The sequence below is a fragment of the Oreochromis niloticus genome, linkage group LG20 (assembly GCF_001858045.2).
Source record: "Oreochromis niloticus isolate F11D_XX linkage group LG20, O_niloticus_UMD_NMBU, whole genome shotgun sequence".
Taxonomy (NCBI): domain Eukaryota; kingdom Metazoa; phylum Chordata; class Actinopteri; order Cichliformes; family Cichlidae; genus Oreochromis; species Oreochromis niloticus.
The window spans coordinates 27,268,925-27,292,163 of record NC_031984.2 but is presented as its reverse complement, the minus strand read 5'-3'; the positions used below and the strand labels follow the sequence as shown (position 1 = coordinate 27,292,163).

Here is a 23,239-nt window from a genome sequence, read left to right as displayed (position 1 = left end):
TATGTGATTATTTAAAGTAACTCTTGCAAATGAGCTGTGGAAAGTTCCAATACTGAACCTTTTGTGCATGTCGTCATCTCCAGCAAATGATGATCGAGCTTTGTGAAAACAACACTATTTATCCAAAGCCAGATTTCAGTCTGCTTTAGGGCACAGCACATAATCTTCATTTTCATATTAAACTTTTTCCTGTGAATTTCCCTACAGGACAAAAGCCTTGATGTTTTACCCAACATCCATCCAACATCTCTATGTTTGTTTAATTTCCTCTTTTTCTTGCCTTAAACCATCACAGCCTCCTTTTCTATCAGTGCTGCTGTTTTGTAAAGGTTTACTTTTGGTTTCAAGTCTTTCAGTCTTCTAACCCTATTTATGATTTTGCTCCAGCTGTGCTGTCGTCTTCCTCAGCCTCCAAATTTTGCTTCCTTCCTTTGTTAAGATCTTGAAATTCTCTATCACACATTTTTGTTGCACTCTTTGAATACACAGAACAGAAACACTTTCATTTAATGCTCTTTGACCTGAAACTGTGTTACTACAAAGAGTTCACAGCTTTTTGTTTTCATGGTAACCTCCCAAGCACACTATTACTGTGCTACTAAATAATAAAGATACCTCTGAACAAGACCAGTGGTAACCGTTGCCCTAGCAACTATAAAATTATTATCAGCAATAAAGGAAGTTGTTAACATGTACTCTGGATTGTATCTGATGCCATCTTGAACGTCTTCCTTTCACTACAAACTGAGTCAGCTGATACCAAACATCCTTTAAGTCACACTTTTATCGACACCTTGAGCATTTGCAAGGTGCTCCAAACTTAAAAGCTAGGTTGTTATTCTCAGAGTACACAGCTCAAGAGCCATACTTACTCCCCCAAAAGTAAATAACTTGGATTCACATAAAAGCACTTTGGGTGTTTCAGTCACAAGTTACTCACTACCTGTAACATACATGCTATATAACAGCCGTCCCTATACACTTTGGTTTACATCAGGCTTGGATGCAAACTGTTTCTATGACCTCTGCAGGTGTGTCAGCGAAATTACAACAATGACACAAAAACAGTATCTGAAATAGCAAACTATGAATATGTAACAAAGCTCATCTGTCACTGTCTCAGTGTGACATTTGGTCAGAAAACGTTTGATCACTTTGATTTAAAACACCGAAGCAGTGATCGAAAAAATATTTACTTTTTAAGGGATTAGTATTGTATCTTATTCACTTATTCATTTTGTTTTAATTTGTTCTTTTTAAATGCGTGTAAAGTACGGAAAATTAAAAATGAATATGTATTTAAGCTCTACATAGCATTATTATCACTTTGACCTTCAGATCAACCTACTGGCCTTGAAAAAAAGGTCAGATGTCAAATGTGACATGTTTTAAATCTTTACATGGTACTTTCAACAGATCTCATTCAAGACTTCATTCAAAACATAATCTCCTTGGTAGAGGTAATACAAATCACCAAGCAGGTAATTAGCATGTCACAGGCACTACAAAAACAGCAAATTTCCCAAGACAAACTATTAATTGAGCAAACATACACTAGAAATTTATCTAAAACAATCACAGACAATGAGAACACATTTTGTGTTACACTTCCTAAAAGCATAGTGACCTAAGGTGCTCCCTTACCCGTGAATCTTCTGTCCCTGCGCTAACATAACTGCCCTCATGACTCCACTGTATTGCACCACATTTCACTGGCGTGACCTATGACAAAAAGGCAGCTGTTAAAAACCACAAACAGGCATACTAAAAGCAGAGGAAATGACACCACAGGAGACGAGGTTTGGTTACAGTTCACAAAGATTTATTTGTACATTCGTTACATTAAATGAACAGTATAAAACCTTCAGGACATGCACTTCTCCAAGTGGGAGTTCTGGGACTGTTATGTTTGATTAGTGCTTCATGTACATTTTAATAAAAAAGCTAAACACAATAAAAATATTACATGCAGTAAACTGAAATCAAGAGGTGCTTTTTCATAATGCATTACTTAAAAGATGTCTTCCATCATTGGCCAGCAATGTCTCACCTTCAAAAACACTGCTTAAAAGGACTAACTTTGACTTTCTCGTTATATACAATTCATATTCTCCAACTCTTAAACACATTCATTATTAATCATCCGACAAACATTTCAAGTAAGTCCAAATATTGCAATGCTGCTTTCCCACTGTGGGAGACGAATTTAACTGCACTGCCAACCAATCCTATTTTGGAACCCATTAAAATATAAAAGGATTTCTCCAGAAAACCTTTTCCAACAGTTGACATCACTCTGCAGCCGTCCATGTGTGCAAAATCACTTCTTAATGCACCGCGCACACGGGAGGAACCAAAAGGAAAGCTGAGAATTTAAAAAGGACTGCTGCAAAGCAGAAAAAATAAAATAATAATAATAAAATGCTCAAAAAAGAAGAAACAACTGGTGAGTGTTCTGATGTGAAGTAACCTTTTCACCTGAGATTAGATTTCTTTATAAAATAAAATAAAATAAAAATTATATATACGAATAAATAAACGGAGAAGGTGAAAGAGAACATGGGGCACTTAGAAGAGCTTAAAATACAGATCAATGCAGACATGAGAGCAACACAGTGACATGTGTATAGGGCTTGGGTAACATTTCCATACATATTCAACAGTAAGTAGTGGTAAGACGTATCTGACCCACAGACCTACACCGAGCACAAGCATTGACATTTCTCTCAAAGGACCCAGAACATTGATTGTTTTAGACCCTGTGAAATTATAAAGTGTAAGGCATTGCTGAAAGAAAAAAAATGGTGCTTAAATTAAATAATTTGGCAATTTAATTCAGTTCAGCTAAAAAAGGCAACATTGTCATCGCAAAGAAAACCTCATATTTATCTCAGCCTTCCAGGAAGAGCAGTCACACGGCACATGCAGCAGCACTTTAATCCTCTAATCAGGCTCAATACTAAAGACAGATTGTTGAACATGCATTATTAATGTCTACGGACAATAATTTCTATGCCAAGTAAAGAGGCTTTTTATTTTTTTGTAAATTTGTCTTGTAATTACGTATTCTTTCCTGATTAAGGCTTTACTATTAGCTAATGTAACAGGCTATTATTTAAAAGGCTCTAGAGTGTAAAATTTTGAAGGATTTTAAACCTCAAACGTGGTCCTACTTTGGGACTAGTGCAGAGGACGCAGGCATGTTATAATCTAGATGTGCGGCCAGAACTTACAGTACAGCATAAACTACGGATGCAAAATAATAATGAGAAGTCAAAACATTTTTAGCTCTCAGTTATTAAACGACTCCTCACGCAAACCTTAAATCCTCCATTAAAAAACAAAAACAAACCTCCAAACTGGATAATTTGGTAACAACTGTTCCCATTTTCTCTAAAAAGGAAATAAAATAAAACATCACATGTTAATGCAATGCCACAACCAGTACCGCTTAAAAAACAGAAAAAAAAAGTGCAAGTCGGCATGGAAACCTCCACTCATCTCTGCAAAGTGGAGAAAAGGCAAGTTTGTTGTATTTCCTGAAAGAAGTTATTTTCATCTGAGTGAAAACGTTAAAACTGATAAAGCGAGAACTCGGACAGACGCTGCAGCCATGAGCATGTTATGTAACAGTGCAAGCGTTAAGTATTCGGATATCCTCATTCTCTCCCGGTGATGTGCAGTGTGTATGCGACAATACTTCAGAGTAACTACTTGCTGACAAACCGAAACTGAATCCCAAACGTACACAACACATATGTAACCGTCAGTGAATATGCAATGATACTGTGCAGTGCTGTACGTTTAGACTGATGATACGCCACCATTATGGTTCAGAAGCACGTTTTCTAAGTGTTAATAAGCAACAAGTGACTTTTTCTTAACACGGGTGTGTGAGCTGTGCAGAAAGTTCCGGCTATGGAGTGTCAACTTTTTACTAAACCGACAACCAACCATTTCCTGCTTCATTAATGGCTTCTTCGTATATGTGCGTGCATAAAACTCTCATGTTACAGAGAAGCTTCTGGTAATTGATCTGTGTCTCCATCAAGCTTCTTCAATCTGCTAAATAATTTAATTATCATTTTCTATCTATATCTCAATTGTCAAATCATGTGACAGCAAATGTCTTTGATTTGGCATGACTCAGTCTACACTGTTTCCATGTATGAGGAACACCAAAATAGCGAGTTATAATGCTGTTTTATCTTACTAAAAGACTCTGCGGTCTTGCATCATTGCAATGTGATGTGCACACGCAGTGCTTCTACAACAGGAAGTTTCTCTGATTACATTTAAGAATCAGAGGTTCATCACAAGCCACATCACATCTCGTTGGTTTATAAGTCTTTTAGTTTATGACTACGCAGTGACACAAACTGTTACACCCCATCCTGTCAAACTATCAGACTCAGCGGGCACAAACACACGCAAATGTGTAGATATGCATGTCAGCACCACGGTTCACGCTGGGCTCTGCCTCGAGCCAGACTGTCGGCTCTCTGCCAGGCGCTCTTCATCAGCTCGAGTGCCTCGCCGCAGCGTTTCTGCACCAATGGATCAGAAACGTCTCTGTGAGGAAGCTCAACCTGTGTGCGGAGAGGGTGCATGAGGGTTACATCCTGACAGTAGTTATTTTCACTGGCTGCAAAGTTGCTCTATTTTTTCTTAAACACACAACAAGTGACAGGCTAAGCTATGTTGTTACCTGAAAAATGGCTTTCCATGCGTCGTCCAAAGCCTGCAGCAATCGATCTCTTTCTCCACACCCGCTGAAGTACAAAACCCAGGGCGGGAGGAACTGTGCCCGATCAGCCGCAAACTCCTACCAACAAATCAGAGAATAACAGTGAAGCTTATTATAGTGTTAAAAAAGTGTTAAAGCAGTGAAACGTAATTTATGGAATGTACATGGGGCAGCTGTGACAGAGTAAGTCATCTACTAAGTGCAAGGTTGGTGGTTCGATCCCTGGCTCCTCCAGTCTGCATGCAAAAGTGTCCTTGGACAAGATACTGAACCCTGAAGTGTGTTCATAGAAAGCACTCAGGCAAAAAAAGTGCTTGTATGAACTTACGTGTGTTCTACAAGGGTTTTGAGAGCTTGAGTAGAAAACAGCTGCAGAAGAATGAGTCTATTTACCATTTGAGAGAAAATGAGATAACCCCTCAAACTGAAATCTGATGGCACATTCTGTAAATTTTATTTCCACCAGATCAGCAGTGCAACAGTTCTTGACTAGCTTGAAGGCAACGGCTGTAAACGGCTTAAGCATGAGTTTTATCAGCATTTAATAAATTATGATACAACTTCCAGTGGTTCCAGCGGTGCTATACAATTTCCAGTATAGCACAGAGATTACACTGATAAGCCATGTTAGCAAAACTAACACCAGCTTTAGAAATGGTCACTCACAATAACACAGTACTCCATGTCCGCCTCCAGGCTGACAGCGATGACATCACAGATGTCAGCGCTGCCCAGTGAACGAAAGAAACTCGTCTGGCAGTCCTGATGGCAAGTCAGCAGCTTCTTGTCTGTCACCACGAGACAACATGGGATACACGGGGTTGGGGAGACACCCTGAGGAATGACCTGGAAGCAAGGTGGTTGTATGTTATATTTACACCATGCCTATATAAATATGGGAACAGCAGAAACTGTTGTAACAAATGTGTAATGATCATTTTCATGCGGCTGGTACATAGAAGGAAAATAATGCACTTCCTCTTTTAATATCTAAAGTTGACCATAACCATTGCTCTTTAAAGAGTTTTTTATGGTTGGGTAAACCTCATGAGCACTAATGAACAGGCTGTCTTTACCATCTTTCTCTCCTTACCCCTTTAGACACAGACTGGCAGAGTAACTGCATCCACTCAGCCATGTCCTGCTCGTTGTTTGCACTGAGCACCAGCGGGGGGCGCTCTGTCAGGATGACTTGGAAAGCGTGTGGACGTTCTGTGTTGTTTGAGCGACGGCAGCCTCCACAGTGCTCTCCTCTTTTGAAAAGTGAGAGAATACAAAAAACATGAGAAAAAATATATACCAGTGAACTTCAGTGTCTTCGCACAATTGCTTGATGGATTTTGAAGAGTCTGCATCTGAAGCCTACCCCATGGTGACTGAGAGCAGGGGGGTCACATCTGTTCTTTCTGCATACAGGTACAGAATCCCATTACTGCATGACAAGAGAGCATAGTTACATTCAACTTAACAAAAATCATCAAACACATTCAGTTCACCGTGACTGCTAAAGTGTGTAGAGGGAAGTGAGGTGTATGGTAAATGTAATCTACACTTTTTGCACATAGTACTCATAAAAGTATGTCAGTGGTGTTAATGCTTATCAGTGGTTTGTTTGTTTTTTCAAGGAAAGAGACCTCACAAAACTGATAACACACAATGCTTGAGGGTTAATGTTTGATATTAAAAAAAGGAGACAACAACCTGCTCGTACCTGAGAACGAGGTAGCAGTTCTTCCACTGCTCTTTACCCAGGTATGTAGTTCCAGACCGATACTGCAGAGACCCTTCTTTTGTGCTGGAAAATCCTCCAAGATTTGGTGGACCACCTTGGGGAGATAAAGTCATGTCCATAGGATCCTCCCAGTGAACCAGTGAATACAGTTTAATAGACACTTCAGATACCTGGGAACACAGGTAAGGATCAGTTAGCCACCTCTTTTAACGTCTGCCAAGAAATATGAAAGCAATAAAGCAGGGATTCTCAATTATTCTACAACCCTACGTGTAAAATACAAAGAAAAACAATCATAAAGACGTTTTTGATCTTCTATTGTGATTAATGGGTTTATGAGATGTGCAAGTCACTGCATTTTGTTTTTATTTACATTTTACACAGTGCCCCAACTGGAACTGGGGTTATAATATTTGATGTTACGGATGCTAAGCTGTTTTGAAGGAAAGTTGTTATTTTAGTATAAATATGTACTCTAGAGGACGAAATATGTACATATATGTACCCCTACCCGAACAGGTGCACCAGGAAGTTCTTTTTTATATATCAGTAATGATTGAATTGAATGTGATCATCGTGTTTAAAGTTACTTTACCTCGGAGTGAGACTCCTGGGAGACAAATTTGGTGAGAGCCAGTTTTTCCATGGTTGCGTCTGTCAGAACTGAGGGGTACGGAGGCTCTCGACATCCTTTTACCATAGCCGACTTGAGAATAGTCAGGAACCAACTAAGAGTCAAGAAGAAATTGATTGGAGGTCAGAAGGAGGGGGGACTAACAACCATTTGGTGGTGTAACCTTCATGCTTCTATAAAGTCAGTATCTCTCTGGCTCACATGCTTACAGTTGGATGGAAATACTGATTTAGCCTCCTGCTTTGGACATAAAATTAACTTAAGTCACAGAGGAGCCTTCATTTCAGTGCAGATCATTTGATTTCTGACATGTCAGCCCATACATGCATGCAAATATGAGAGAAGAGACTGCGCAGGCATGCTGCAAAGACACAATCATGTCAGATGGACATAAATACTGGACATGTCAGATACTGCATGGAGCTAAACTAGTAAAAAGAAATATGAGGCACAGATATGTACTCACCTTGTCAGCGAGGTGTCAGCTGTGTCCAACAGGAATTTTCTTCGTCTGTTGGTGCAAACCAGAGTTACTGTCTGCTGGTCGAGGCCCACCTAAATGAAAACAACATCATGACTTCATCAGAAACAAAACTGTCATGTTTGGCTTCACAACTCAGAGCATGTAGTCTGTATGAAACACGCAACTTCTGTAATTAAGAGCTTACTGATATGTAGTCCAGCTCGTTATAAGAAACAGCATCTTCTACTGTGTAGGGCTTCTCTGCTGCACCTGCGGAGGAATACGAGACATGCAGAAATGTCAATCTCATGAGTAAACATTATGTGCAGCCCAAATACAAGTACTGCTCTCCTACTACAGCACATTCAGCTGATGTATTATTCTAAATTATATAAATATGTAAAGATCTTACTGCAGCTCAGATTCTTTTATTTTATTTATATAGTTTTGCATGTATATCTTCTATTTCTTCTGTGTTTCTCATTTGCTGTTATTTCTAATTTTTTCTATTGTTTTTAAATGATCGTTCATCCTATTTATCTTATTTATGTGTTCATTTTTTAACCTTTTAATGTACAGGGAAACATGTGTCTTTACTGTGTAACGACAATAAAACGTGAAACTTGGTCACTACTGTTCCCAAAACTGTTAAATATATACTATAAATAAATATTGTGGAAACAAATGCCATTATTATTAATTCCCAGTTTAAGTTTTGGACTTGTTCACCCCTTATTACAGACAAGACATTCACCCTTTCTAAGCAGGTAGATGTAACAGTCAGTCAGCAGCAGATAAAGAGGCTGCAGGTCCCCCTCCATGTGACCTGTGCTCATCCTCAGCATCTGAAAACGCAAAGAAAAAGCTGAGACAAGTGTTGGAAACTGTCAGCTGTAAAGCAGCCTATGTCGATGTTAGATAAATGACACAATCCACACAGGACTTTTAGAGGAATGCAGTTCATCAGCAGCTTCATTATATTTGCTGATTATCAATGTTACTTAACTCTGTTACATAATGATTTTTGAAGAAATTGGAATAAACGTAGGTTTTTGTTTACAGGGTTGGTGTAAAGTGTGAAACATAACCCGTATCCACTTCTCTGATGTCAAACCCAGCAGGTGCAACAACACTAAAACCACCATCCCTTAAAGTTTCCATAGAGTCTTAATGAAGCTGAATTCTCAAGACAATAAAAAAACTCTCTCTCCGTCTTCACCTTGAAGAGCTGCTCCTCATTCTCTCTGAACACATGAATCATAAGCAGCAGCAAGTGATTGTTGTCCACCCTGAAATTTGAACGACGAACACTATTAAACAAATATTAAACAACGATATAACAACAAACAGCTCATTTTGTTCAGCTGCTTACTTAAACTCTGCAGGATGAGAACTTTCAGAGGGACTAAGCTTCTCCTCTTGTAATACTTGTTGTGCTTCTGCGGCTTTAAAAGTCTCTTTGTCTGTTTGTGCGTCTTCCTCCTCCTTCATGACGGGTTCTTGTCCTGCAAGCGCTTCTGCTTCTCTTTCATCTTCAAGGCCACCTGAAAAAGTTTGTGACTGGCTAAGCTCTGTAGAGTCATGGTGGCTACCACCCGTGGGAGCAGAGTCTGGACTGTTGGGGGTAAAGCAGCAAACGTCTGCAGGAACAGGAGAGGTCGGCAGGAAGTTGGGGCTTTTGGCCAGAGGGGAGCAAGGGGTCTCTCCTGGGGCCGGATCAGGTGGTTTACCCCCTGAATCCTTACGAAAGGGCTGCTGTGCAGGAGGCTCGGAGCTCCGATAAGAGCATTTGCTATTTTTGTCCTCCTCTGGATGTTCCCAGGTGTCCTCTCGATCCAGAGCCCCATTGAGCTGGTCAATGACGTCACACAGCGGTTGGCCCAAGCTGTCCATGGAGGTATCTGTCATCTCTGGGAGTCGCAGGCCTGTTCCATCATCGCGTCCTTCATCCAGAACCTCTGATCCAAACCGGCTTCTCCTCAACTCTCCTTCATCATACAGCTTCACTATAGAGCAGTTGACTAAATCAGCATCTACTGAAGTGATGCTACTTTCCATTTCCACTTGTTCAGAGGAGATGGAGTTATGGGTGCTGCTGATGGAATCTGTAAAGCTCTTTCCACGTCTCTTCTTTGTTGGTTTCCTTCGTTTTGCCATCCTGGAACAACAGAGGCATTAGCGCTTGTTTAAAACACCAGAAATTTGTGCATGCCAGTAACAGAAGCTGTATCCACCCTACCTAATAACCTCAAGCTCATTGCTGTTGATCTCCGTGTCATCCCCTGTGGTGGTGCTACTGTGGCGGCTAGGCACATGAACTGGTGTGACGTCAGCTGAGGTATTGGTGTCTGAGTCCTCGTTGAATGGGTTGTGTCTGAATGTGGGGCTGTGAGGAGACACAGGTGGTGGCTTCACCTTCACAGTGGTACAAAGCACCACAGTGTCGCTTATGACCGTCTGTGGATCAGAGCCACTGGATCGTGGGCAGCTCGCCTGGTCAGTCAGGTCACCCTCTACCATGAAAAGGCACAGAGATTCAATTATTTCATGCAAAAGCAGCAGCAGTTACTGCATTTACATTGACGCCATTGTAGAAATACACAGAATTTTTTCATTTGCACCGTCCTGTTGGTTTGGTAGCAAATATACTACAAAGAAGTAATGTGAAGGAGAATTCTTTCTATTCATGCATTTTTATCAGAACGTGAGAAGTGACCAACAAAACAGCACCACAAAAAAGTCTGTGTATTCCTTCACCAGTGTAGCACAACAAATGTTAGGGACTGCAGAGTTCTTGGTAGGCCTTTGGCAGGGTCAAGAAAGCACAAAATGCAACAAGTAAGACCTCAGTTAGGCACACAGGCACAGGTTTTCTTTGCACAGGCAGAGACCTAGGTCAAGCTTTATCACTGTAGCTGGTAGAGTTAGATGATACATGGATACGTCTGAATAATTTTAGAGGAATCAGTATTTGAAACTAGGGTTATTTATAATGACTGACAAATGGGTTTTTTTTTCAAGCTGCATTTGACAATTATATTCTCATCAAAGCTTCAAAAAATGGACAAGCATGCTCTGTCAAGAATAAAGAGCCAGTGGCAGCTAGGATGGCTCTGCAAAAGGAGAATAGCATTTGTTATCCAACAGCATCCTGCTTTTTCTAAAAGGTGGATATCTGGGATTGAGGTACTAAGAACAAGAACATCTGTGAATGACAGAAACCTGGAGTATCTCAGCCCTGATGTCAGCAAATAGAACTATAGCTTAAAGAGTTAGACGACTTTGAGGATTTCTCTAAACAAACGATCTTCTGACCAATAAATTTAGTCTGTGGAATGAATTGTGAATGGTGACAAATTTCACATATGCAGATTGCATGCACATACAGCAGCTTACTGTATACACATGTGGTAAAGTAAAGTTAAAAGCTCATTTGAACTCTGTGACCAAGAGCAATCATCACTCTTGACCTTACACTACAGCTTAGCTCAACCTAGGCCAGTGCAACACATGACACAGGACGACATTACACAAAATGGTATGCCAGACAGACAGATACACAGTGTACCAGAGACAGACTCAATGAGGTGAGTTACAGCTACTTCAGGAGCATCTCTTGCTGTGGTAAATAATAAGGCATAGTGAGCACAAGGACCGTTCTCCCAACAAGTAACACATGCACAACATGACAGAAAACACATACAAATGAGGGCAAAATTATTAGTCCAACTATGAAATTTAAAGCTTTTGTCAAAAATGTCCCTTTTTTAAAAAATAACCAGAGCAAGGAATTTTTCAACACATCATTTCTAAACATACTAGTTTTCTTTAGAAAGCACAAATAAGTTCAATTTGCACACAATAACATTATTATTTCAGAAAAAAAAAATCCAGGATCAATATTATTAGCCTCCTGAAAAGCTGACCTTTTTACTGAGCCATAACAAACTACTTTGTGATGCTCAAAGTAAAATCAGGTTAAAGCTGACGGTTATCTTCCAATTTACAAAGTATAAAAACTTCAGCGAGGGTTTGAGCCGTCACTTGAGAAATCATCACGCCAAAAACTAAAAAAATCAGTTTAGACTCGAGAAAAACAATTGTTGGCGCTCACAAAGCAGGAGATGATATACAAAGCTATCAAAGCGTTTCCAAAGTGTCATGAAACGGAGTGAGAACCATCATCAAGAAATTCAAAGAGAGCGACACAGCACAGAACAAACCTGGCTGAGGCAGGAAGGGAACGATTTCAAAGACCGAGTCGGGAATTGTACAAAGAAGACGATCACTAGAACCCTGCACAGGAATGGACTGTGAGGTTGTAGACCAAGAAAAACTTCTGCACAGTGAAACACAGTGGTGGGAGAATTAGGCAGTAGGTATGCTTCAGTGTTTCCGGTACTGTGAATCTCATCAAGCTGAAAGGAATCATAAAGAACGAAGGATATGTGAAGATTTTCAAAGAAAACCTCAAGCAGGCCGCAGCAAAACTGGGTCTGACAGCATTAATCCAAACATAAGTCGCTCCTGGAGATGAACTACCTCCAGTTAACCAAAGTGAATGTTACTGACTGGCACAAAGCCTGACTTGAATCCTCAAAAACTGTGGCGTGAACTGAAGAACAAGATCCATGTCAGAAGACCATCGAATCTGGAGGAGCTTGAGAGAATCGCCAAAGAAAAGTGAACTGTGATTGCTCAGCAGACGTGTGAGAGACTTTTTGAAAACTACAACAAACTCCCTGCAGGCTGTTATCCAGCAAAAAAGATACACAACTGACTTTTAGCATCAGGAGAGCTGATAACTGTGACCCTGGTAGTTTTTGTGAAATAATTTTGTTCTCTGTGTAAAATAATGTAAGCATCTAAAATAAAACAAGGATGTTTGGAAAAGCTGCGTTAAAACAAATCTTTGGCCTGTTTAACAGCACTTGGAAAATACTTGTAAAAACAAAAATGTTCATAGTGGGGCTTAAAATTTTGTCCTCATTTATAACCCACCCAACACAGAGTTCCCAGGTGAAACAAACTTACTAGTCAATGTTTATGATGACCTTCATGATAAGCCTCTTTTCTAACTTAATTAACATGATTACTTAATAAAGTCTTTCAGCTGGAAGTACCCATGTCCTATGGGTGTGTTTATTAAATAGTACCTTTTCTATGAGATTCACTTTTGTAATTATGGAAGCAAGCACTGGGCTTTTAAATTAGTATTAAACGTACACAATGTAATTTAAAATTCCCAGTTATGGGAGTAAATGTACATCACATTCATTCATAAGAAGTCAGTCATGTGTCACAAAACTTCAGATTGAAATTCACCTACAATTCAACTGAAATTACCCCCATAAAACTCAACCACTCTTACCCATTTCCCATTAATCAAGTGTATTTCTGTGTCTTGAGATACAATATTTTACACCAGCTAGCAGTTTTTACTGGCAGAGTATCCAGCATGCTTTAAGCACAAACATGCCAGACAGTAGGAGGGAAAGGAAGGAAGGAGGCATGGTAGGACAGGAGAGGGAGGGTTGACCAATGTCCCACCTTCCCAGTCTGCACTTGGCAATGACTGCAACACGGGGAAGATGTCACCAAAATCATAATCTAAAAAAAGGAGGAATAACATTCAACATTAGAGAGAGGTGGAGTGGAGACAGGTGAGAGGAGACTGTGTCAATGTCACAGAAACAGTAAAACAACATGATATGTGGAACACAAAATAACAGAATCAATGCGGAAAAATAGCGGGAACTAAAAAAAGGAGAACTGGCTTGGTACTTTGTGGGGTGTGAATGGGGAAATGCTTAGTGCTGCAATCACCCTGATGACAATATTCAATGACCAATGGCATCTGCACGCCAAGTCAGCTGATAAAATGCACTTTGATATCTGTGAGTAATAAAAGGCTAAGGTCAAACTAACTTCTGCTTTGACATGCCATTAGCCTGACATCACAGTATGAGCAAAAGCACATGAGTGTGTGATTGCACTGATGCGAACCCTGATTACATCATAAACCCCAAAATACAGCCTGCCATGCCTGCATGTCCTCTCAGCCGAAGAGCAGAATATAAGAGCTAATTCCACACACTGCAGACACAGCAACACTTAAAACTAACACTACATATTTCTAATGGCTATTAAAAATAAATAAATCAATCAATAAAATCAGAAATTAGGAAAACTGACTACTCAATCTTGACTTTAGGAGCTATTAAAAAAATCAAGAGCCCATAAAGTCGCAAAGATTGCCAAACCAGTTAGTGTATGTCTCTACTCTAAAACACACATAATCAAATCTGAAGAAAAGTAAGAAAAGCAGGGAATAAAAATTAGCTACGGATTAGCACATTACCTTCACTAGAGGGAGCTATGGCACTATCATCCCACTCCAGGTTGGTGGAGGTGAGGGAGGTGAAGGAGTGCAGAGACAGGCTGTCTGAGCTGGGCAGTCTTTCCTCAAAGTCCAGCAGGTTCTGTGGTTTGTAGTATTCTGGCATGTAGGGGGCCACATCTAGATAGGGCACATCCTGAACCACCAAGACCCAACAAAAACATATAGTTATGCTGAAGTCATTTAAGAAATTTAGTTTCTATTGATATGGTAGTGAAGTACATGCTAACCAGCTCCAGATCGAAGCGAATGAACTCCAGGCCAGACACCAGTGTGAGAAAGAGTGTGAGGTGGTCGTGACTGCAGACCAGTGCGTTCCTATCCGTGAAAGAAGAATTTTTTTAAAACAACAAAAATTCGTGAGACGTGTTCACAAAAGACAATGTTTCAGTTTCAGTATAACTGATTAGTAACATTTCATTTCCTTTAAGCCATCGGGATCAAACGACTTGATGACTTACTTGAAATAATACTTATGAAGCAGTGCTTGGTTCTCCTGAAAGAGCCGAAGATAGCTCTCTAAAGAGCTCTCACTCAGTGCCAGGTATAGCCACGCACGGCCTACAAACAACAAACATAATGGTTCAGTAATAATTTACTCTCCAAGTACTCCACATGTGTGCGTGCTGGTCTAAGAGAGATGCCTCACTTCGACCAAGGTTGGTAGCTATGTGCTGAAGCTCATCTATCTGCCGCACAGCCTCTCTTCTAGTGAAGTGAAGGACCAGCACCCAGTAGCCTGAAGAAATGTCTTGCAGCCTGCAGTGAAAAGTGTATATGTAAGCTGAAACCAAAAGCATCCACAAGTTGCAACAGATATCATGGATGGACATAAAACTTGCAGAAAAACACAGAAAAAAATACAATTGGTACAAATGTTTGCTCTTTCAATTGATAGACTTTATACAAAAGATCTATTCAACATCTGGATCTGAAAACTGAAGCCAGTGCAGAAGAGATTTCAAACCGCATTCTCACACAGCTGCAAAAAGTCAGAGTTCATAGCAAAAATGGACTGTTCCTCCCTTGATTCATGGCCTCAGTAAACATTTTCTGGAAGAGTTTATGGTCTCAGTTTCTAGTTTCAGGTCTTATGAAAAAACAACATGATGTTTACTTTGTACAAGGCTATGCTTTAGGGCAGGACCATCTTGTGGTTGACAAATCGAACAAGCTGTCTCCACACTCATGGCCATTGATCAATGATCAATGGGCTTGGATCGGTGGTTGTTTATCAACAGTCGTGACAATTTGCATATTAATGATCAAGAAACTGACCTCACAGCCCATTGTTCATTCAGAGGGCTGTTTCAGTTATTGTGCAAATGTTCTGTTTATAAGGTTGGGGAAACCTGCAGTGAGCTAAGACTGAAGTCAGTTGGATGAATGACGAAACGTTTCTCTTACTGAAAACGCTACGTCCAGATAAACAAAATCAACCTTTTGGGTGTCTCCACACTTACTGACATGTGGCTTGAAAGCACTAAAATAGCAACAAGTAAAATGCTCAGCTTGATGGGAATTTTGCAAATCATGGTGTCACAGTAGCTTTTATTTACACTGTGTACAATCTGCTTCTAGTGACCATCTTACCCATATAGCAGAGCGTGGTCAAGGTGTTCACAGAGCCGTTGCAGTACCCTGTCGTGATTCCGAATAGCTGGTGTTTCATCCTCGCAGGCAGCAAAGTAACTCTGCAGCTGTGAAGAGACAACGCTTATCGTTGGTTTGTTTTGTTGTTCATTCACTCTAGACAAATAAAACAGCCACCAACATAAACCATGTAAAGGACCTCTTCCCATGACTGAATTTTTAAACTAGTCATCCACTGTTATTTGTATTGCTTTAGTTTCATACAACATCATCTTGGATTTCAAACTATCTGTTTGAAATCTAAGATGCTGTTGTATGAAACTAAAGCAATATAATTGATGATGAAGTTGAAGTATCTTTATGGATGTCATCAACACTGCATGAATAACATGTAGGACAAGGTGTGAGGAAAATTAATCCTACAGTACAACACACAGTTAACCAAGGAATTTAAGCCAAGTCAAGGACTTGCCAAGAAAGTATGCCTTTCATGATTTACATGAAAGGCCTTGACATGATTTACATGAAAGGCCTTGACATGATTTACATTGACAGTCAAGGTAAGTTGGCTGCAGCACAGACCTAATATAATATCTTTGACTCTGGGCTGGAGACTTCAGCTATCCATAGGATATGCATGTATTTCTTGTTACCTATAACAGGGACAGGAGGTACTAAACAAGCTTTAGTTCATACATTGTTCATGTGATTGGTCTTCAGTGTGATTAGTGATGAACGGTGCCACTTCTATCCTTGTAGTGACTATTTCATTTCAAATCCCATGTGCTGGCACCGAGGACCAAATAGTGACAGACAACACTGTTTCATTGTCCTGGACTGTCCTGCAAAGCCCCTTGAACTTAATCCTGAACCTAATATAATGTATTAAAATGCCAAAGCACGAACAAACTGTGTGCACTTTTGGGAAAGGTTTGAGGATTGTAACTCAAGAAAGAACGATCATTTATTTCCTGTGACTTTATTCACATGACTAATGTTTGTCTGAGGTAAACACTGTACATTTGCCCAGAAGCTTGAGGAATATCTGCTTACAAGCACTGTAACAGTCCTTCAGGTGTCAGTCCCATAAAACATAAGAACATGGTTAATTACAGGGTAAAACCTGGTGAAACACAGTTATTTGCTTGATGGAATAAACACGCAAATATGGAATTTTTCTAATTCATTCACCTGATTATGGGACTGGTGATTTGGACTGGAAAATATAACACAGAGATAAATGAAAATCTCAAGGGGAAGAAAATTAAATATATATAACAGTAATAATATAAAACGAAATAAAACAATAAATAAAAAGATCAGATTTAAATAATTAAATAAATAAACGTGGTTTTTGAAAACGAATGCAAAATCTAACTGGGAGAGAAGAAGGAAGACGGTGCAATGCTGTCTGTCAGGTTATAGAAAATGTTGTTCCACAACACCAAGCAGAACTGCACATGACTTCCAAAATGGCCCATTACTTACATTTAAAATCAAAAGCAAAGCTCTACTGACCTCTTTTGCTACAAAGGTGTAGGATTTATGGTTGCAGGTATGTTTATAACACATGCCGCAGTGAACAAACACAGGGGCTTGGTGTCACTTTTGTTACCATAGCCAAAAAAAGACACAAACTTCTACTTAACTGAGAGCTGGAGCCATAAAACATTATATGAAACATTTACTGCGCTATTTTCTCTTTATCAGTAGGGGCAAGGCCCTCCTGTGTCCTCCTGACTTGAAAGTTGCCCTCTTTAGCAGACAAAAGATGACCTAATGTTAGCTATAGTGATTCAAACGTGATAAAAATCTTAACGCGAAAATGTCTGGCAGTATTTTAGCGGTAACCAACCCAGCAGCGCTTACCTTCTTAACAGAAAGGGAGATATTTTCCAATATACGATCCTTTACTTTCAGTTGATCCATCACTGGTCTGTTGGCAGCTCACAGCAGGCTGTCAGCTGACTCAAAGCACTTGTTTTGCTAAAGCTAACGCCGCCCGCAGTAGCTTGCTAACATTATCCTGCCCACCAATACAACTGGTTTCCAAACTAATAATATAGGACTTTTGTCAGTGTTAGCGACCGACACTAGCTCGGGACCATAGTGCTAACGCCAAGCAAACAGGGAGGCAGTGTAACCTCAGTCACTGAACAGCCCGGTTAACCTAGTGCTGTTCCCCTGTGGCTGTGCATTAGCTTTAGCCACTCGAGTTTTTTTTTCAGGGGCTTGCGATAGCTAACAAGTTTTAAAGTTAACCCACATTTTACTCTTAGCAGAACCGATTTTTCTCACACTCTGCGTTTTATTACTTTGACTGCCACTTGTGAACTACGCCTACTTTAAGTCACCTCTTTTTGCTTATTTCCGTAGTTAATTAATCTATGTAACGCATGCTAAGGTTACTTTCATGCTATCATCTGCTGAGTGACAACTGAACTCACGCCGTCAGTGGGTTACGTCAATTACGTCATCCGGTTTGTTAACCGCAGATTGAAGGACCTTAAACTTTCACAAATTTTTATGCTCAGAATAGTGCAAAAACCCAATATCAATGTAAATTAGTGTGTGATTGAATTAATCTGAATGAAGTGATGAATTCGGCACAAGACTCCATTGTTTTAACTTAGTCAAACTTTTTTTTTTTTCCAGCTCTTCTTCAGAGCTTATTCACCTTGGTGAATGCTAAAGCACCCTGGCTCTTTTTAAAAAAATTAGACATATCAAGATTAAGGCTTGTTTAACCCCCCCTTCTAAAACAATATCTAGAGTTTTGATAGTTGTTCATTTTTACTTTTCCCCACATTTCGCTTCTTGTTAAGTATCTGTGCATTAAAATGAGTGTCATTAAACATTTATTTTGCCTTGAACACAAATCATAGCAGCTCCACATTCAGTGGACCAAACCAGTCGTAACATTTCAATGCACACACCTATTGTGTGTTAAGTTACAGAGACAACAGGCATTTCTATTGAGTGGAATGTCAATATTTTATTAAGATGACTCCAACTTATTTGGAAACACATTAATCTCATCAAAAAAACAAATGAGTTGTTGCCATAATCAGTGCATGTAGTTACCACAAACTTTTCTGGCTGAAAAATAAAACAATCCAGGTCAGATTTTATTGTAAATTTCTTCCCCATTTCTAAGCAAATGTTTGACTTGAAATATTTAATCAATTGTAAAGCAACTTTAAACAAACACTGACTGACTTCAGAACAGACAAGGGCCACTGAGTGATTCCAAAGTGTAAAAAAAACCTCCCACAACCACCGCATTACAGTCAGCGCCTCTTTTGGCCCTCACACCCCGACAAAGTGAGTTCCCCAATAACAGAACAGAAACAGTCCAAGTCCCTGCATGAAGACTCAAGCCATCACGACATTCATTTCCACTCTTCACACCACAAGTTCACTTCCACAGTCTTATTTTCTCTTCCCCATTGGCATTCTGTATTAGTCAGACTTCTCCTTCTCTTTCATATGGAGGAAGACTACGCTGAAGACAAAGAGTCCAGCCATCATGGAGAAGACACTGGCATAGTATGGGTAGGCTGAGGGGATGAAGCGCTCATACTGGGTGTGCTGCAGGGGACGCACCGATACCTTTGGTGGAGAAACACAACTGTATTAGTTAGCAAGCCATACAGCACATCAACTAATAGGTTACTATTACAACAAATGTCTCGATGCATTCTCAATCATCCAGGAAAGTAAATCTCCAAAAGTTGAATCTGTTCATCTGGACGTAGCGTTTTGTGGGAGAAACGTTTCGTCACTCAAAACGAAACCCACAAAACGCTACGTCCAGATGAACAGATTCAACTTTTGGAGATATTACAACAAATGATTGATGAAAGAACAGAGGTAGTAACCAGGATGATTAATTGAGCAATACTTTCCATATTTACCATTTCTATACATTTATCTTATAGTATATAAAGCCAACATGATTCAGTCTCTAGGAGGGAACTTCAGATGAACTTGCCTGGGTGGAGGAGTAGAGATGTGTATATCCTAGTCGGTTATAGTCCACTTTGAACTGGAAGACTCCATACACATCAGGCAGCTTGAACTGGACACTGTATTTACCTCCTAGTTGAACAACAATGGAACATTTATCATAAATGCAGTTTGTAAATATGAAGTGAATATGAAGCCAACCCTGCCAAACATTATCAAAACAATACATGTAGGTTGTAAACAAGACGTAAATGAATGCAAATGTATTCTATAATACAATACCATACCATTTTTCTTGAGATAAGTCCTGACGAAGGGATCGATCCTCACAAACTCAAGCTGGATATCATCTCCGTCAAATGGGACCCAACGGCCCTCGGATAACATCTCAATGACAATGCTGTATTCCTGCATGAAAAGGGTTTACAGTGATTGAGCTACACTGCACTAAAAACAAATATATTCACGGTGATGATAACAAACAGACAACAAGACCCACCACGAGGTCGGTGATGGTGTATGCTGTGGGGGCGGCGGTCTCCCCCACGCGATGATGGGTAACAGCTCCCACTCTGAGGACTCCAGCCTCCTTGAACACCCAGCGAGACAGAGCCTCGGCCAGCTCCATGTTCCCTGTCTGCTCGTGCCTGAAAAGGAGACAAACACTGACATCTGTAACCAGCTACATTGTAACCAAATCTAATATCAGTGAATAGTTATTACAATCTTACATTTTAAGACTATTTTCCACCTACAGATTAGCTTTAGGAGGTCAAACGCACTAAACTGCAAACTCAGTGAAACACATTCTAAGCATCTAAACTTGCAGAAATCTGCAGTAAATGTGTTTGAACTTGTAACATTCACATGGCAGAAAAACAAGCCAGGCCATCACTGACAGGAGTACCTCTGTGAACCTGGTGTGGCTTTCTGCACAGCAGAGTTGAAGAAGGCATCGCTGAAGAAGTCCAACGAGCCACTAAACACCACTCTGGCATTGTTTCGAGCCTGGAGGCCAGCGATCAGCAGGGTGTTCTTGCCGACAGCGTGGGGGTACTACAACATTAAAAAACACAAAACAACAACAACAACATTAAAAAAAATGAGATTAATGTGTTTACTACTTCTGTTCATTCGTAACTCCCAAACGGTTATGGCCAATAGCTGCCCCTCCCTGAGCCTGGTTCTGCATGAGGTTTGGTCCTGTTAAAAAGGGTGATACTGAGAAGTTTTTCCTTCTCACTATCCAGTGTTTGCTCATAGCAGGTCATCTGATTTTTGGAGCTTTCCTCTTCACAATACAATATAAAATGCCTTGAGGTGACTGTTGTTGTGATTTAATTCTCTCTATAAATAAAATCAAATTGAACTAAATATCCATTCAGGCTAATAATAGTTATACAAGGATCTCAACTCAACTTGTTTATTATTGGACCACCAGCGTAATTTTGCATTAAAAATAGTTGAAAATCATCCTTAATCATCTCATACTGGGCTTGGTGCTTCCCTGTGGTTCATTCTGCCTGAACAAAGCTGTTTCTTTCTTCTGAAACTTTGACCATGTTATACATCGCGGAGAAAATGAGGTAGTGCACAATAAGCTTGTGCCTTTTTCTTCCAAAAGCATTACTAAACAATTTTAATTTTAAAGAGCTACTTATCATACCCGGGACAGTTTCTCCTGAATAAATCATAATTAATTACCCGACATTATCGTGACATGTCAACATTATTACCTGTGAGATGGGTCTGTCAGGGAAAAAGGAGTAGGAGGTAGAGGAGCCAGTAAGGATGTCCAGGACAAGAGGGTTGTCTGGGTCTGCCACCATGCTGGAAGAAGTGAGCCACATTCAATATATTTTCCACTGAGCATGGGAGTTAATCTTTGTAAAAGAATAAAAATCTAACAACACTATCTGTTACACCTTCTGACACAAGTCTCTGCTCCAGCTAAAAGGATGAATTTTTCATTTATTACACATCTTAAACAGTGTGAAAATCACTGTGCTTACCCGACACCCTTGAATAAAACAGGTTTCTTGGTGGGTTTGCCGACAATAGTGGGAGCTTTCAGCAGGTTCTCTGGGTCAGCGACAATCAGGGTATGCTGGAGATACGAACGATCACAAATTACAACAACATAACAAAACTTAAAATGGCAGCTGTGTAAAGGCCAAGCCATTTACCTCTCCAGGATCAGACACATCATAGTTGTGATGATCAATGACGGCAGTCTTTTCCTCGTCAAACTCAATGCCACACTCACTGCCCAGCTCCCTCAGAGGGTCGCCTGTGAAACAAGAACAAAACAAATATACTTGAATGACCATACTTAAACATTTCAAATAATATAATACTGGAACAAACCCTGTTATAAATCAACTGACCGATGTCTGAACTTGCAGCAACCAGGACATTGCCCCCGCCATCAATGAAGGATGTAATAGTCTCCACATTTATATTTCCACCAAAGTCTGCAGATGACAAAAAAGTGTTTACCTTCAGGAAGAAATCACCTGCCACAATTTATTTATTTTTTGTATCAATGTTGTGAAACTCACCTTCAACTGATGGTGAGAAGATAATTAAGTGGTCGTACAGGAACTGGCCATATTTGATCAGTGACAGGGAGGGATCATCAGCGGTCTTGAAGGTGAGGTCAAATCCACGATCTGAAGAAGAGAGATGCATTATAATTAACAGTAACAGTGGCGTACTAAGGCTAAAGTTTTAACACAGTGGTTTTTGAAAATTAGGACATGTTTACTACAACAGTATACAGCAGGGTGTGCAAGCATGAAATATCCCCGAGTATTACAAAAAGTTGTATTTTCAGACTCATATATGCGTTTTGTTTTACATATCTTCTTAAAACAGTAATATCCCAAACTGTATGAACTCCTCTTTTGAAGACTGCTCCCTAAACAGGAAAGTGGATTTCCCCCACTACTGTACCTACCAGCAAACCAGAAGAGCAGAGGAGCGGAAATGCAAATATGCACGGAAATGGATATATAGTATTCTTTAAATAATTTTCACAACAACAGCATCGAGCACATCTTCATCCATATAAATATATCACACTGAGTTGTAAGAGGCTCAAATGACGTTAGGATAGCGAACATATTACAGTACAGCTAAGCTAATGTTAGCATTCTTGCTATCGTGCATCAACTTCTGGTCTAGCAGTGGCTTTTTGTTAGCTGCCAAAAACTTGCTGACACCCGGTAAACGAGGCATATATACGACTGTACAGCAGAGTAAGTAAAGCTGCAAAAAAAAAAAATAGTATTATCATACTGACCTGCCAGACTGCGGAAGAAGATTGAATGGGTGTCTTTGATGTTGAGGTTGTCCAGCAGCACCAACGTCTTACCGTCAGCCAAAGCACAATGCAGCACGGAGGCTAACGACAGCAATAAAAGGACGCTATTGTCCAAAAGCTTGAACCGCCTCGTTGACACCATTCCGGTTCGTTTTTTGGACGATGTTAAAGAACCGGACCGGTTCGTCTGCATGACTGCTGTCAGCGACGCCATTTTGCTGCAGAAGTCGACGTCAGCGTTAGCAGTTGTCTAAACTCTGACCCTAAGAGGCAGCCAATCACAGAGAGGAACGCGTCGCCCTGACTGCCAGTCAACCAATAGCGTGAGAGCTTCATTGTAAGCCTGGCAAACAGGTAAGTCCAGGCATTGAAACAT

The 23,239-nt window shown here is 40.1% G+C and overlaps 2 protein-coding genes across 3 annotated transcripts; both read right to left on the bottom strand.

Moving 5' to 3' along the window:
- Window positions 1-1,800: 1,800 nt before the first annotated feature.
- plekhm2 (pleckstrin homology domain containing, family M (with RUN domain) member 2) lies at window positions 1,801-18,030 on the bottom strand. Of its 2 annotated transcripts, XM_005459846.4 has the most exons (20): window positions 17,439-18,030; window positions 15,570-15,676; window positions 14,626-14,735; window positions 14,438-14,537; window positions 14,207-14,294; window positions 13,938-14,112; window positions 13,127-13,186; window positions 9,816-10,089; window positions 8,949-9,734; window positions 8,796-8,865; window positions 8,331-8,421; window positions 7,782-7,846; window positions 7,580-7,668; window positions 7,075-7,207; window positions 6,459-6,649; window positions 6,114-6,179; window positions 5,841-6,000; window positions 5,414-5,593; window positions 4,709-4,825; window positions 1,801-4,589 (listed from the first exon to the last, which is right to left on the bottom strand). In XM_005459846.4, exons 1-20 carry the CDS (start codon window positions 17,496-17,498, stop codon window positions 4,452-4,454), a joined length of 3,060 nt encoding a protein of 1,019 aa, XP_005459903.1. In that variant the 5' UTR covers window positions 17,499-18,030; the 3' UTR covers window positions 1,801-4,451. The 2 variants fall into 2 exon arrangements, with proteins under 2 accessions (XP_005459903.1, XP_005459904.1); XM_005459847.4 differs by lacking the exon at window positions 13,127-13,186.
- A 514-nt stretch (window positions 18,031-18,544) lies between these two features.
- ddost (dolichyl-diphosphooligosaccharide--protein glycosyltransferase subunit (non-catalytic)) lies at window positions 18,545-23,115 on the bottom strand. Its single transcript, XM_003455312.5, has 11 exons — window positions 22,843-23,115; window positions 22,100-22,210; window positions 21,926-22,012; window positions 21,725-21,828; window positions 21,551-21,645; window positions 21,275-21,368; window positions 20,446-20,594; window positions 20,038-20,185; window positions 19,826-19,946; window positions 19,564-19,670; window positions 18,545-19,181 (listed from the first exon to the last, which is right to left on the bottom strand). The coding sequence occupies exons 1-11, from the start codon at window positions 23,075-23,077 to the stop codon at window positions 19,032-19,034; spliced, it is 1,401 nt and encodes a 466-aa protein (XP_003455360.1). The 5' UTR covers window positions 23,078-23,115; the 3' UTR covers window positions 18,545-19,031.
- Between the last annotated feature and the right edge of the window lie 124 nt (window positions 23,116-23,239).